A 16259-nucleotide genomic window follows, 5' to 3' on the forward strand; every position below is an offset into this window, starting at 1 on the left:
GCAGACACTATGGAAAACAGTATGGCAGTTCCTCAAAAAATTAAAAATAAAGATACCAAATGACCCGATAATTACACTTCTGGATATTTATCTAAAATAACAAAAAATAATTCCTGGGGAAAGTACCAGGAATAGGATATAATTGCGAAGCTGAGAATACTAATACCAGGCTTATTTATCTAAGGTGCCTCCCAGAATTACATAATCCAAAGAATTACATAATTCAAAAAGATACATGTAATCCTGTTTATTGCAGGATTATTTACAAAGCCAAAATATGGGAGCAACCTAAGTATCCATTGATAGATGAATAGATAAAGAAGATGTGGTACATATATACAATGGAATACTACTCAACCACAAAAAAGAACAAAACCTTGCAATCTGCAACAACATGGTACAACAGACCTAGAGGGTGTAATGTCAAGTGAAGTAAGTCAGACAGATATAGACAAATGCCATATGATTTCACTCATATATGGAATCTAAAAAAATAAAACAAATGAACAAATGAAAAACAAAACAGAAATAGACTAATAAATACAGAGAACAAACTGGTGGCTGCCAGAAGAGAGAGGGTTATGAGGAGGGATAAAATAGGTGAGGGGGATAACAAGGTACAAACTTCCAATTTTAAAGTAAGTAAGTCAGGGGGATGAAAGGCACAGCATGGGAATATAGTCAATAATACTAATAACTTCATATGTTAATAGGTAGTAATTACACTTGTGATGAGCTTTTTATAATTTATATAGTTGTCAAATCACTATGTTGAAATATTGTGTATCAACTATACTTCAATTTAAAAAAACAAATCAGAATAGGAAGTTAAACCAGTTACTTTAGCCCTTTTTTTTTTGGATAGCATAAATGGAAGTTCACCTAATATTGGTTGGTGCTCTGGGTCAGCAATCATATTTGACCCAGTTAATATTTTCAAGCATTAAACTATTTTAGTTACATTGTCATACATTAATTACCCAATGAATAGATGAACCTGTGCACATGAAAATTAAATTTCTGTTGTACTGTCTATTATAGCATTCATTATACTGTATCAGCTTTTTATTTAATGTCTGGCTTTCCCATTAGCCTGCAAGTTCCCTAAGGGTGTGGGAACAGGTTGTTCTTATTCCAAGTGTAATGCATATACAAAGTAGATGCTCAATATATATTTGATAAGAGAAAGAATAAACAAACATGTTAACTGAAATTATGCATGTGAAAGTAGGTACTCAATAAATACTAAAAGAATCTGAACCTCATGGGCTCTATGTCTAGTAACCAATAAATGAGCATCCTGACTTTCCTTTCTGAGGTTGGATTCCATCCAGCATCACGGTTCAGATTCATTTTCTACACACATGTCCCTTAAAGGCTAATCAAGAATTGCTTGTGGGGTAAAATACCTCTGTGGATTAGAGTTAGATGCATGTTCTAAACTACTAATGGGATCATTTGACTATTTCTAACACAGGTAGTTCTTTAAAACTGTATCTTTGAGATTAAATAATATTCTTCCTGATTAGAAAAGTAATACATATTCATTGCAAAAAACAAGATTAAATAGTAAGAAAAACATTACAATTAATCTGTAGATTCACATCAAGAATAATTTGAGTGTTTCACCCATTAATTTTTTTTTTAAAGTATCATTGATATACAATCTCATGTTGGTTTCAAATATACAATATAGTGGTTCAACATTTACCCCTTTTAAATCCTCACCCCTCTAGTGTGGTCACTTTCTATCAATGCAGTAAGATGTTACAGAATCATTAACTGTATTCTCCATGCTGTACTACCATCCCAGTGACCAACTCATATTGTGATAGCTAATTATTGTGCCCCTATATCCCCTTTCCCCTCCCCACCCCACCTACACTAACTCCTCCCCCTTGGCAACCACTAGTCCCTTCTTGTTGTCAATGAGTCTACTGTTATTTTGTTCCTTCTATTTTGCTTTGTTTTTATACTCCACAAATAAGTGAAATCATTTGGTATTTGTCTTTCTCTGCCTGGCTTATTTCACTGAGCATAATACCCTCTAGATTATGTTGTTGCAAATGGGAGGATTTTTTTATGGCAAAATAATATTCCATTGTGTATATGTGGCACATCTTCTTTATCCCATCATCTATTGATGGACACTTAGGTTGCTTCCATATCTTGGCTATTGCAAATAGTGCAGTGATAAACAGGGGTGCATATGTCTTTTCAAATAAGTCACCTATTAATTTTTTAAACCATTTTAAAGTGTACAGTTCAGTGCCATCAAGTCGCAACATTCACAATGTTGTGCTACCATAAGAACAATTTTTAAAACATGTTCATCACCCCATGTAATCTCTATTATTTTTCATGCATGTTTTTATATAAATATATATTTTAAACCTCTTAAAAATAAAATTTGAATCGGTGTTACATTGTACAGTTTTATCTTTTGTTCAAGGTCATGTATTTTGTCAAAGTTTTTATTGAAATGTTATACATGAAAAAGAAGACAGATCTTAAGTGTACAACTGATAAATTTTCAGAAAGTGAACATACCTATATACCTAGCACCCTGATCAAGCATTTCAGATGACCTTTTGCTCCCTGCCAAAAATCACCTTCCTTAAAGTTAATTACTTTCCTAACTTCTAACAGTGTAGCTTACAAAAACTTTTAAGAATTAAAAGTAATGTATGGTTAGGAAATAAGCTTTGGGTATGATAGACAGAGGTTCAAATCCTGGCCATTAGGTATATGACAGTCTTTATGAATTTCAGCTATCTCGTATAAGTAATAGGGCTGATAACATTTTTCTCACAAAGGTTCTTGTGTAAAATGCAGTGATGTTTATAAAACACTTAGCAAATGCTGACACATGGCCTGCTCTCAACTAATAAATGCCTAGCATCAAGCCTCACGTTGTAACACTATGCTCAATAGATGACAATTGTTGTTGGTATTATCATTTTTCCCTTTGCACTTACTTTAAATCAGAACTTAATGTGATATTTTCTGGTTTCTCCTCCTGTTCTCCCTTTAATCCACCTGTCTCCTTGCTTTCTATTTTGACATTTCCCTACACAGTATAACAACAGATGGTACGTTATTGTCTGATTGCAACCAATTATACTACAGAAGAATAAACAACAGTAGCTCATTACCCCATTCATTGTGCAGACAATGTCTGCTCCTCAATGTACCCAGTCTCCAGGGCTTTTCCCCAAAATGAAAACAGACCTCAGATATCCCACACTAGTGGTTCAATGTGGAAAACAACAAAGAAATACTAGGTAAATTGGCAACCTTGGGATCTGAACACCCACATTTTACTGGCAAAAATGAACAAATGTACATCAGTAGCTGAGTTTCAAATATACTGGTTAAAAGTAAAGGCCTCTTATAAGTAAACACTGTTGTAAAACAATGTCATAAAAGAACAACTACAAACGAATAGCAGTTATAGTAAACACCATTGTTAAACCTCAGTTTGGTTTGCTCAACAAACGTAGTTTTCTATTTGCCTTAGTTTAGGTTTGTAACAAGGAAACCTAGTATGAGTTAGCAATGTGAACTGATCTTGGACTTTCTGTTTTACTGCAAGTACATAAATATTCAAAGCATTCACATCTGAGGGATGAGAAATAGGGACTTTTTCAAAATCAGGCAAAGACAGACACCCAGAAAGCCTATTTCTACACAATTACATGTTTTAAACAGGAAGGAGAATATACAATTAAACCAATCTTTTACAATAATAATCAAAGACTGTCTTAATTTACACACACACGTGCGTGTATGTGCACATACATAAATACATGCACAGACACACCATCTCCTAGGCTTCTATGAGTACTCACCAAATAACAGTTTGTAGCTGGTTAAAGCACAGTGTGAAAATAGATTAAAGCTAGCATTCATTAATTCCATGAATTCTTACAGAGAACCCCCTTTCTGCCAGGCATTATTCCTGACGGTGGGAAAATAGCAGTGAACAAAATAGGCTAAGTTCTGCTTACATGGAGCCTGTATTTTAGCAGGGTGGTAGAAAGACAATAAGCATACACATAGGAAAACATAGTTTATCACAAAGTGGAGACAGTACAGAGAGTGCTGGTAAAAGGGAAGAACATAGTAGACCCTTAATGAACAAATATTCAGGCTTCAGTGAGCAAAGGCCTGATGGGGAGAGGGAGTCACATTTACATCTGAGAGAAGTATTATAGGCAGAAGTCATGGTAACTGCCAAGCCCTGGTACCTCGCTTGACGGAGGAATAGCAAGGCAGCCAATGCAGCTGGAGCAGGATGGTGGAGAGCGGTAGGAGCTGAAGTTAAAGAGGAACCAAAGGAGAAGGATGATGAAATCGCACATGGCCTTGAGTAGCCCACTTAATGATTTCCTATTTTTAAATTAAGGTATAACTTATATTCAGTAAAATCCATCCTTTTATGCATACATGTGCATAACCATCATCACCCAATCAAGATAAAAAGATAAAAGTACAGTTCTATCATATTTCCCCTGTCCCTGGTCACCTCTGATCTGTTTTCTGTTCCTAGATTTGTCTTTTCCAGAATGTTACATAATCATAAATATCACATAAATGGCTTCCTTCACTTAATGTAATGCATTTGAAATTCATCTGTTATTGATTATATCAATAATTTGTTTTTGTTTATTGCTGAGTGGTATCCATTGTATAGATACACCATGTTTACTCCTTCAGTTGAGGGCTATGAGTTTCCAGTTTGGGTGACTACAAATACAGACACTATAAGCATTTATAGACAGAGTTTTGTATGAATGTAAATTTTACTGTTACTTACACTTCACTTGTGAAAATACCTAGGCGTATGACTGCTGGACTATAGGATAGGTACATGTGTATTTATAAGAAAGTGTCAAATTATTTTCCAACAAGGATGTATCACTAATTATTCTCATATTAATGTATAAGAACTCCAGTTACTCTTCATCTTTGCCAATAGTTGGTATTGTCCCTTTTTTAAAAAAGCCATTCTAAATGGTGTGTTTTGGTTGTAGTTTTAATTTGCATTTCTTTAATGACTAAAAATGTTGAGCATCATTTTATATGTTTATTTGCCCTGGTATATATCTTCTTTGATGAAGTGTTGTTCAAATATTTTACTCATTTAAAAACTTGGGTTATTTCTATTACTCTGGATTTTCAGAGTTCACCATGTATTTTGGAAATTAGATATATGATTTTCTTTCAGTCCGTGGCTTGTCTTTTCAATTTCTTATCAGTGTCTTTTGAACAGAAGTTCTTATTTTGATGAAGTCTAATTTAGATATTTGTTATTTTATGGATTGTGCTTTTGGTGTCAGATCTAAGAAATCTGCTTAACTCAAGATCATGAAGATTTTCTCCTGCGTCGTCTTCTGGGGCTTTAATAGTTTTAGATTTTATGTTTAGGTCTATGACCCATTTTGAGTTAATTTTTACATGTAATACAAGATATGGACAAAGTTTTTTATTGTTCTGTGTCTTTACTATTTTTTTTGCATATGGATATCCAATAATTGCATCATAATTTGAAAACACTATCCTTTCTCCATTAAATTGCCTTTATACCTTTGTCTAAAATAAATTAACCATGTATGTATAGGTCTATTTCTGGATTATTTGTTCTGTTTCATTGATCTATGGGTCTGTCCTTTGCCAATTTCCACACTGTCTTGATTAAATTGTCTTAAACTTGGATAAGGTGAGTCCTTCAAGAAATTTTGAACATTTCTTTTTCAAAAATATTCTATTGCATTTTCATATACATTTTAGAATCATTCTGTTGATTTAAATCCTGTAGAGATGTTGATTGGAATTATTGTAAAGATTTTAGTTTTTATTTTGAGATATAAAACCACTGTGGGTTTTTGAAGTGACATGATACACCAATTGATTTTTACAGGATTTATTAAAAGACATATAGGAAAAGCAAAAATGGAGGCATGGAATCAAGTTGGGAGGCTGCTTAAGCAAACCAGGAAACATAATGGTGGCTTGGATGAGGGTGGTAAGTGGTGGAGTTAGTGAGAAGCTCTTCAATTCTGCATGTATTTTGAAGATACAGCCAGTAAGATTTGCTCATTAAATATGGATATGAAAGAGAGAAGTCAAGGATGATTCCAAGGTTTATGACTCAAACAACTGGAAAGAGTTTCCACTTATTAAGATACAGGAGACTGCAGAAGAAGGTTTGAGTGAGTAAGATCAGTTGTTCAGTTTAAGACATGTTAAACAGTTTGGGATTTCTATTAGACATCTAAGTGTACATGATGAGCTAGCAATTAGATATTCAATCTGGAGTTCAGGAAAAGAGAGGAGCTGGAGATATACATTTGGGAGTTAAAAGTATAGACAGTATTTTAAGTCATGATAACAGATGAGATCATCAAAGGAACAGAATAGATCCTATATGGGAACAGTTGGTCTAATGCAATTCTGCAGCCATTCTCTGCTTCTGGCAACCGATCATCCATCTAAAGAATATGGATAGCTTATTATAAATATAGCCTCACTGCTAGATAAAGTTAATCAAGGCAAATGATCATATTTCTTAAAACAAAAATCAGATAATGACTGATGTCTGCTTCTGTATATGAAGAACAGTAAGTAGGTTGTGATTTAGATACTATGAAAATAGAATTTCTAATCTATTCTAATGTCATGAAGACAACATCAGAATACATAAATTGAGAAATTGTAGATATACGGTCTCATAAATAATAAGGTGTATTTATATACTGGCCTCTCCCTTATTAAGCTGTTGTAGAGACTCAATAAGATAATGTCTGTAAAATGTTCAGCACAGAGTTTAATACATATCAATTATTCAACAGACAGTGACAGTGATGATGGCAGGGTTGACTATCTTACGGCCCAATGTAATGGTGTTATCTTTACGTAACAAGAAACAACTTACATAAAGTAAAAACACAAATTATGAAGAGCAGTTTTACTTTAATAACCTATTTTATGGTCCCACTTCATTTTCCAATGTCACAGAAAGAATTATCAGATAAGAGCTTTGGTTCTGTATTTAACAGGCAAATGTTAAGGTAAGAATTTTAAAATAGGCTTTTTAATCCTGCTATGGTCTTATTTTCTTCATCTGTAAGATGGTAATGATACTATCTCCCTTATCCATTTTGTAAGATGGTTGTGAAAGATTAAGTCAGAAAATTGAAGGGAAATACCAAGGCTTCTAATTCCATTCTCTTCTTTCATTTTATAGTCTTCAATATTACTTAACATTTTCTACTTGCAGAGGCACCAGGGCATGAAAGAAAACAACTTTGGGTAGATGGGCAAGAATGTAACATTTTTCTTCCCTGTTTGAGGGAACCAGCAGCAAAAGATAATAGTTTTGTGCCCATTCCCTCCTACCCATGATTCTATAAAACTTGGCCCTTTTACCCTCATCTGTAATTTTTAGACTGTGTTCTAAATTTGTCCATTTACTGTTCCCTGAGGAAGTTCATTCCTTTGTTCATTATTATCCAGTCCATGCCCTATCTTTCCCCATCCACCCAACCATCCATCTATTCATCAGTCCATCCAAAATGTTCTTCTACTTCATCTTTAACCTTCAAAATCTACTAATTCTCCAAATCTTCCTTCCTCCACGAAGTCTTTCTTGTTGCCTTCCATGTCAGAAATCATCTTCCTCTACAAAGCTTTAGCACTCTGTGCTATTTCATGGTTTTTAAAAGCACAGTATTTCTTCCTATAATTATTTTGTATTCATTTACCATCCTGTATTAGACAGTGAGCTCCTTGAGGGTAGGGGCTGTCTCACACATATAGTATTGTATTCATAGGACCTGATTTAGTTATTTGCATTCAGAAGGAGATTAAGAAATACTTGCTTACTACTAATTGATTAAAAAACCCGGGAGTCAAAAATCTTAGCTGAAACCTCTATTTACTAAAAACTTGACAACATTCCCCCTGCCAAAAAAAAAACCAAAATAACCAACCGCAAAACAACCCAGCAATATTCAAGAAGGATTTCTCAAAGGATATGTAGTTCATATCCTTCTCTAGTTGTCATGAAATCCATCCTTTAAACTGGACTAACAGAAAAGTATATTATTTGGGCCTTTGCAGAGATACTTTTGCTAAACTGCACTTTGGCTTTATGACTTTGAACTGCTTGGTCATAAGAAGTGGTTACACAAGACTTGCTATTGCTATTATGGCTACTGGGTATGGTTGGGGGTAGTATTCACCCTATTGCACAGCTTCCTCTTGAAGGGGAACCACAGGAAACAATGCTCTAAGTTCTCGGTGCTTGAAAAATCTGGGCTCCCTTCCAGAGGCTGGCTTTTATCTGATGCTACAGTGTGAAACTTATAAATGATCATATATATATATTTTTAGCCCAAGAGAAGCATAGAACAAATTTTGTGGGTCATCTTGAGCTGGACTGTCTACTGTCAACCTGTTAATCATAACCTTGGCTTTTATCTTCTTTTATTTGCCCTTTTCCTGATTACTGTATCTTTCTTTCTTTCTTAAACCCATTTGAATTGCATGTATTTATGAAAATTATTTGAAACTTGTTTTGGAAAGAATAAGAAAATATATAAATTAGTAAAATGGGAGATTTTTATTGCCACTTCTTTGTGTTTCCTTCAGAACAATCTTAAAGCCCTTCTTCTTGTATTTTTAATTTTGAAATTAATTAATTTACTTAACTGTCCATGGATACATATTAGTATTTTAGAAATAAAAAACAAGTAAAATAATTATTTGCAAACATGTAAATGAGCCACAAATATCTTCCTTAAGAGACTGTAGTTTCTCTTGTTCATCCAAACATTTCTGAGGAATATAACCGAAAACTTCTCCGAAAGTCTGAGATGAAGAGTTTTCTCTGGTCTCTAGTTAACTTTTGTATTCAAAGTTTAAAACCTTTCTCTTTATGATGCCAAAGATCAGATCAAAATGCCTTTCTCCATTTTACTGATTTCACTCTAACAGTTGCCACACAGCAAAATGAGGCCAATTACTAAGGATTCCCTGTAACTAAGTTGATTTGATTATTCAATACTTAATTTCTCTAAAGGACTTTGAAATACTAAAGATATCAAAATAATAAAATTACTCTTGTTTCTCAATACAATTATATGGGTTAGGATTTCTGATTAGAAGGGGAGGCAGTGTTACTGTGAAAAGTCAGATGACCTGGCTTCTAGTCCAGATTATGTAAAAACCAGTTTGGCGACCACAAGCAAACTGTATAATCTCTCTGGGTCTCAGTTTCTTCAGAGGTTGCACAATACCACCTTTTCCCAAAGAGTTGTTTATTGTGTGCTGGTGTGCTAAAATATGTTAATTGGTGATCCATGAAAAAAAGGGGTCAAAATAAGTTTTATAAGATTGAATTAAATTAAGATATGCGGAGCATAAACTGTTTCTTAATGGTGGGATTATAAGAACCTCTAATTGTGACCCTGGAAAAATGGGGATAGAGTACTTGGCTGAATTAACTTGGCTTTTTGGGAGAACAGTGGACAAGTGCAAGTGATGGCTATTTGCAAAATATAACTTGTCCTCCTTCCCTCTGTGCCCATCCTTTCCCATGTTTAAAGTTGGACATATGCACTGGGGCAAGATATGTGCTAAAGGATGTTTATGGGGTCTTGTATGAGAAGACAGGGTTTATTTGTATTTGGAAAGAGAGAAAAGTTTATCCCAGGGTAAATAAGGTAAGTCATGAGAAGAAGTACATTTGCTACCAAGCTCTAGGCCCAGAATATTCAGTGTATTGTGTACACTTGGCATTTAGCAAGTATACGGTTAATGACACACTATTAAGAGAGAGTGAGCATATGTAAAAGAGAGCATGAAAGACGGAGAGCCCTCAATTTTTAAGCTGTATTTCTTGAAATAGATGAAAAGTAGAGTGACAAATCTCTCTCTTAACTTTTGTGATGCTCTGTATACATGATTCCTACAGATACATACAATGATATATGGCCTTGCACTGAAAAGGAGTAAGAAATAGTGTGACCTTTGCAGTTGCAAGGACAGAGGTGAGAACCTCAGCTGTTCCCATTTCTATGTGGGCCTTCTCAATGAGCTTCCATTTTCTCACTTGTAAGGGGAAATCTCTAACCTTGCAGCTTGTTTTAATGGCCATTGAGTATGCATACGTAAAGCAGCTAGCAGAGTATTTGTACTCAGAGGATGCTCAACAAAATATTTTCTACTTTTCATTACTGACAGTTCTCAGCTTATAGAGACTAGGGTTTGTCAGGGATAGTATCTTGTACATATGTGACAGGCACTCAAAAATGTGTTTGAACATGAATAAACACTGATTTCCAAACAGTGAAATATTACACATCTTTTAAGACCTGGCTCAAATATCACTTTTTCAGTAGTATTGTCTGCTTCCCAAAACTGTAGAAGACTTTTACTTTGCTCCTGAACTCCCTAAGTATTTTGCTTTTACTTCTCCAATGTTATTTAGCATCTTTTTCCTTGATTTGCTGGTACTTGTAGACATACTGTATCTTCCATGCACGATGTAATCTCTCTTGCAGGCAGAAATGTTGTTATTATTAGTTTCTCTTTCAGTGCTCAGCACAGTTCCTGTTCAAAAACTTTTGTTGAATAAGTATGAGGTAGCATTCTTTGACCAAGAATGATGGACTAATGGAGTTTTCTTCAGCCCAAGTTAGGACTCTCCAGGCCTTTCCATCACTTGTTAGGTGGCTTCCTTTTTTATAAGTGAATCTTGCTATTAAATATTAAACCCCTATCTAGAAAAAAAGATCTAAAAAATCCTTTTTTGTGAAGCCATCCTAGGAAGTCATTTGACACCTTTTCTTTTTGTTACCCCTGCACTTTAGGAAAATCTTTATAATAAGATTTACATATGGTGTAGCAATTTTATTTTTACAAGATTATGGACTTCTGGAGGGGAGGACCCAATATCTGTATCCCTACCTCCTAACAGATTTTGGGCATGTTCTAAGTATTCAAAAAATGTGCAAAATGAGTGAATGAAAAAATCTCAGTATTGTTATGGACATGACATGAAATCAAGGGAAAAAAATTCCTCCAAGCTAAATGGATTTCCCATAGTTAGGGGCCCAGTGCAAGATGTCACAGAAGTAACTCACAGTGTCTTTTGGTGGGTAAAGTGAAGCCTGGGAAAAGGGCAGAATATAGTATCGTGTTCTTGGGGTAGAAGGATACCAGGAAGGATGGAAGGATCTGTCAGGAAAAACATGGGGAAAGGACTTGAAAAGGATAGAAGACCATGAATCCAGCAGAAGGTCAAATTTTCTGAGAGTTCCATTGAACAGAACAGGAATGACTCTTCTAAGGAAAGGTTAGATTGTATATATTAAAATGAGTCTGGGAAAAGCAGAAAGAAGTAAGTTGGAAGAAATGCTAATAGCTTCAGTATCAGATGCAGTACAAATAAACCTAGCTTTTGAATACCTTTTCTAAAAATTACACCCTACCTCACGTTCTTCTTCTTGCTCTTTGCGAATCTGCTCCAAACGAAACTGTTCTGCCATCTCTCTCTCATGAGCTTCCCTCTGTTGATAAAAGAGAAAGGTAGCCAGCACTCAGTAAGGACTGGTTTACTTTAGAAAAAAAAAAAAGGAGCTCCTTCCCAGTATGGTGCAGAGGTACACTGTGGCTATGGAAATGCTCTTTCCTGAAACAATAGAAATGAAAGAAACAACAAAGCACTTGTCTCAGATCATCACAGGCTCCTATTCAAACACCTGGTAGCTCTGGGAGGTGTGGCATTCAAGAACACATACTTCAGAACCTGTCTCTAGTCTTCAGTTCAGGTCTTTTCTGTTCCCTCTCCTCTACCTAAAAGTCAAACTTTCTTCCACATCAGTCTCTATCATGCAACCATGCATTCTGGCTCCTTGTTAGATAGCTAACTTTTTTATAAGTGAATCTTGCTAATAAATTACTTAGTATACATTACTTCTCTCCTACTCCTCTTTTTCTATCTAGTTCACATATACTATGAAACCTCTTCTATGAAATCCTCCCCAATACATTCCTACTTCTTGGCTCTCCAAAAAAACTTTTCACTGAAACTCCTGTTCACTAACTTCTCATAGAACTCAGTGCTTCCTTTACAACATTTAGGATTCTTGCCTAAGTTTTACAGCTATCCATTTTCTTGACTTAAGCTACTCTACACATTGTAAGCCTTCTTTAGGGGGCAGAAACTTTTAGACTTATTCATCTTTTCCCTCCTTTAAAATCCCGTACAGAAGCAGATGCTCAAGGAGAATTGAATAAATCAGTGGTTCTCAACCCCGACTGAATCTGAAGAGCTTTTTAAAAAATTGCTAGGTTTTACCATAGACTAATTAAAAAAACAAATAAAATAGATACTAGCCCATTTTTAATTTTCATTTCACATGAGTTTTGAAAAACCATTGTCAGAATGAGCATGCTTTTAAGAACCAGGGGTAGAATTATATTCTTTCTGTTAATTGAAGCTAGCTTTTTCCACTGCAAACCCAACATTTTTAGGGATCAAAGTGATAAAAGGGCTGGCACTTAAATAATGAAAGAATATCTGGATTGAGTTCTTTATCCCAGAATTTCCTTGACCGAACCTACCTTCGCTCTGTCAGCCTCCAGTGAAAGGCGATAGGCCTCATCCTGCTCTCTCTTCACATTTTCTCTGGCTTCACGTTCATCCTTAAAAGAAAGGAAAAGATTCAAATGTGTTCTACCGTATTATTTCTTTTAAAGAAAAAACAATGAATCCCCCATCTTACTCCTGTGTGACTTCATTATAATTAAACAAGGCCCTTCTAAAGTGTATACATAAGCAAAGTATATAAATAAGCAAACAAACAATAGGATGAGTAGCACAGTGTATAGTGAAACTAAGAATGTTTGAAGCTTACAAACTGTGTGACCTTGGGCAAGTTATTTAACCTCACTAGGTCTCAGTTTCCTCAACTGTAAAACAAATAATACTTGTCTCACCGGGTTGTTGTAAGAATTAAAAGCAACAGTATTTAAATTGTCTAGCAAAGTACCTAATACTGAGTCCATTTTCACCTTTTCCTCCTGGTTTTTCCAATTAGAAACCTGAAGATTGTCAGCATTTGGACTAAGGACTGGGATTAAGGACTTGAAAATCCATCCCCTGCCTACTGCCCCTGGTTGATATAGAAAGAAGCTGAAAGCAAAATACCCTGGTTAATTTAAGTCCGCACCATACCACTAAGGCTTGGTTGTCAAGTAAGTATTTACCCATAATATTCGCATCCATAAAGTGTGGATAACATAGGTTATCTAAGTTAATATCTTTTAGAATATTTTCAGCTTCTGAAGAGATTATGCTATCTGCCTACATTTTGATCATGATATATGAAATTTTAAGTTAATTAAACTATCAGAATTTCTCATGTGTTAAATTCCAGAGTACAGCCAATATACATGTACTTATGTTTAATAAATACCCATACCTGTAGACATTAGAGTATAGGTTCCCTTTTTGGTTATTTTGTGTAATAGGCTTAATTAATTATATGAACTCACCAATATTTGACTGTTTTTTACCTATAATAATGGAAATTTCATATGGTTTAACTGAATACTTCTTAATTTTTTATCTCCCTAGCTCAATATATGCTTACTCAAGGGGAAGTATATGTTCAGAACTGCTTTAGGTGCTCTGACACTTATTCAAGACTGGTCTTCTCCCTGAAGTCTCATACTCCTTTTAGTTTTCAATGATTCAACCAACAGTAACATTTCATTGATTTCCAATCTTTCAAATAAAAAATTACAAAGAATTAGAAGTTGCTGCCCTGTAGCTAATTACCATACTGGCTATGATGAAAAGGTATGCTAGGGGAAATTATATATTGGAACAAAATACCATGAACAATGTTTAACCCAATGGAGAGATCACTCAGGCTTCAAAAAGTCAGAATAATTTACATGTTATATAATATTACACATGACTAAAAGTGGGTTTTAAAACTACTCAGAGACTTATACTTAGCTGTTAGTATTTATAATTTAATGAAATATAAGCACATTCTTTTAAATATACTTTCATTAATTCCAACTGGGTATTTTCCACTTTGGTCTATAGACCAGATAGAATCAGTCTGATAAGACATATTTTGCCTGTTTCTATTTGCATTTGCCTAATTCATCACTCTGTAAACTCCTTCTTCCACTCAATACACAAGTTTGCACAGAGTGGCCACTTAAGAGTTCACTTGGCTATGGATGATCTGTATTTGATATATCATATTTTTACTTTTTGTCACTGAGGAGAGGTAATGGGAGGCTTAGCAGACCTAAGTTTAAGTCCTAGCCCTGCCAGTGCAAGTTGTGTGTTCTTGGGTAGATAATGTCTCCCTTTTCAGTCACTTATTTATTGCAGGATTGAATTTCTAAGGTTTCTATGACTCTGTGGACAAATAAGCCTTTCCAAATTCAGATTTCCCTAATATAAAATAAAAAACCTATGGGAATAAACTTAGTTGTCTATATTCTAAATGGGGAAATAGTTGTTTAAAATTTTAATTTTACCTTGCTTTCTTAATCCTATCCCTCCAAATTAGTTTAGATTTCTCTTTAGGTACAGTCTCTACTTTCCCTTTAAAACATTTATCATACTTGCAATTAATTAATTATTATATAATTATTTATTTAATGTGAGATTCCCCCATGCCACTGTTGAGCATCATAAAGGCAGGGACCTTGACTATATTACACACCTCTGTATTCCATGTGTTTCACACATTGCCTGGTTTTTGGGAGGTGTTCAATAAGCATCTATTGAATGAATAGATTGTCTTTCTAGGCATACAAAATTTATTGCCTGTGGTAAAAATTAAGGAAGAAAAAGATAGCTCATCCACAAAGCAGCCCCATTTGAATAAACGAAATTGACAAGCTGGGCAGAAATGACTTGTTACGACAGTATGTACACACAACAAAGGGACCTTCTAAAAGCTACCACAGCTGGAAGCCCTTTGAACACAAATATTGTTTATGATAAAGGCATTCTAAGTAAACAGCTCTGTTTTAAAACAGACTGTCACAGATATGAAAGGCCATCATTAAATATAGAGATCTCTGCCATAAAATGTGGCACCTGTTGTGTGAGGACTTCATGAATCAACTAACTTGCTTACTTCCCTCCCCACTTCATTCCCTTCCATTTCTTTTCCCTTTTTTCCCTCTCACAAATATTCATTAAGCACCAACTTTATATTAGGCAACACACTAGCACTAGGGATACAGAGACAGGCCACCTTTTAATAGGGGAGGACAAAGATAATCATGCTTGGACCACCTTCATCATTATTTTATGGAGTCCACTGATTTACTGTGAAGAGTTCAGCACTCAAGTTTTGCATTATTTTCTCTTTGTTCCTTAAATAATGTCACTCTCTCCACATGGAATACATATTGTTCCTACTTCATCAACTCTATCATCCAAAATCCTACCAGCTTTTCATATACTTTTAGAAATATAAGAGACTAACATGTCTGAAAGAGCCACTGTACCGATGAAAAAACAAATTCTATGAGGGTAAATGATTAATGTAAGACCACCCATTAAGTCAGTGGCAGAGCTTACACCTGAACCCAGGTCTCCCACCAACTTTGTGCTCCCCCGCTGCCCACCCACCTTTCAATCCAATGCTCTTTCGCTTGCCCATAGACCTCTCTGACCACCACAGAGAGAAGGGCTGGCTCAGGCATGTGACTCAGGATAAATTTTTCTAAACTCATTATGGCCAGATCTTCTTGCATGTTTGGTAGTTGCTTGAGAATGGCTATCATTTCTTTTTGTCTGTCTTGTGGATTTTACACTTGCCTCTCCAACTGTCCTGGTCACAGTTGTCTACAATTCTGGGATCTAGAGAACACTGCTTGGGCATTTTCCCCACACTACTCTGTATTATTAGATTTTTAAGAACATTCCAGGTATTATGGTTAATATTTCATGTATAAATTTGTTCTTACAACCTGTAGATGTGCTGCTTGGAACTTCTCCTGTGTCCTACAAATACTGTCTTTGTGGAAGTTCCCCTTTCTAAATCTGAGTGGACACACCAGATGAAGTGACTAGCAATACATATTGGTTGTTTGGAGGTAGAACATCTGGATGGTCAGGCTCAGCTGTTGCCCAGGGAATGGTTTAGGCTACTTGTTATTAAAATACTCTTTATCACACTAAAGTGATAAGTCATATTGCTCAGAAC

The 16259-nt window shown here is 35.1% G+C and overlaps 1 protein-coding gene across 2 annotated transcripts in view; it reads right to left on the minus strand.

The window, feature by feature from the left end:
* Positions 1 to 16259, minus strand: part of FAF1 (Fas associated factor 1) — a 566821-nt gene that overhangs the window by 51894 nt on the left and 498668 nt on the right. For both annotated transcript variants that reach the window (XM_073233907.1, XM_037021905.2), the window contains exons 16-17: positions 12634 to 12714; positions 11499 to 11576 (exon numbers count right to left, since the gene is read on the minus strand). In XM_073233907.1, the coding sequence (XP_073090008.1) occupies positions 11499 to 11576; positions 12634 to 12714 (159 nt within the window). The remainder of the gene's footprint in view (positions 1 to 11498; positions 11577 to 12633; positions 12715 to 16259) is intronic.

This window comes from Manis javanica, chromosome 4 (assembly GCF_040802235.1).
Source record: "Manis javanica isolate MJ-LG chromosome 4, MJ_LKY, whole genome shotgun sequence".
Classification (NCBI taxonomy): Eukaryota; Metazoa; Chordata; class Mammalia; order Pholidota; family Manidae; genus Manis; species Manis javanica.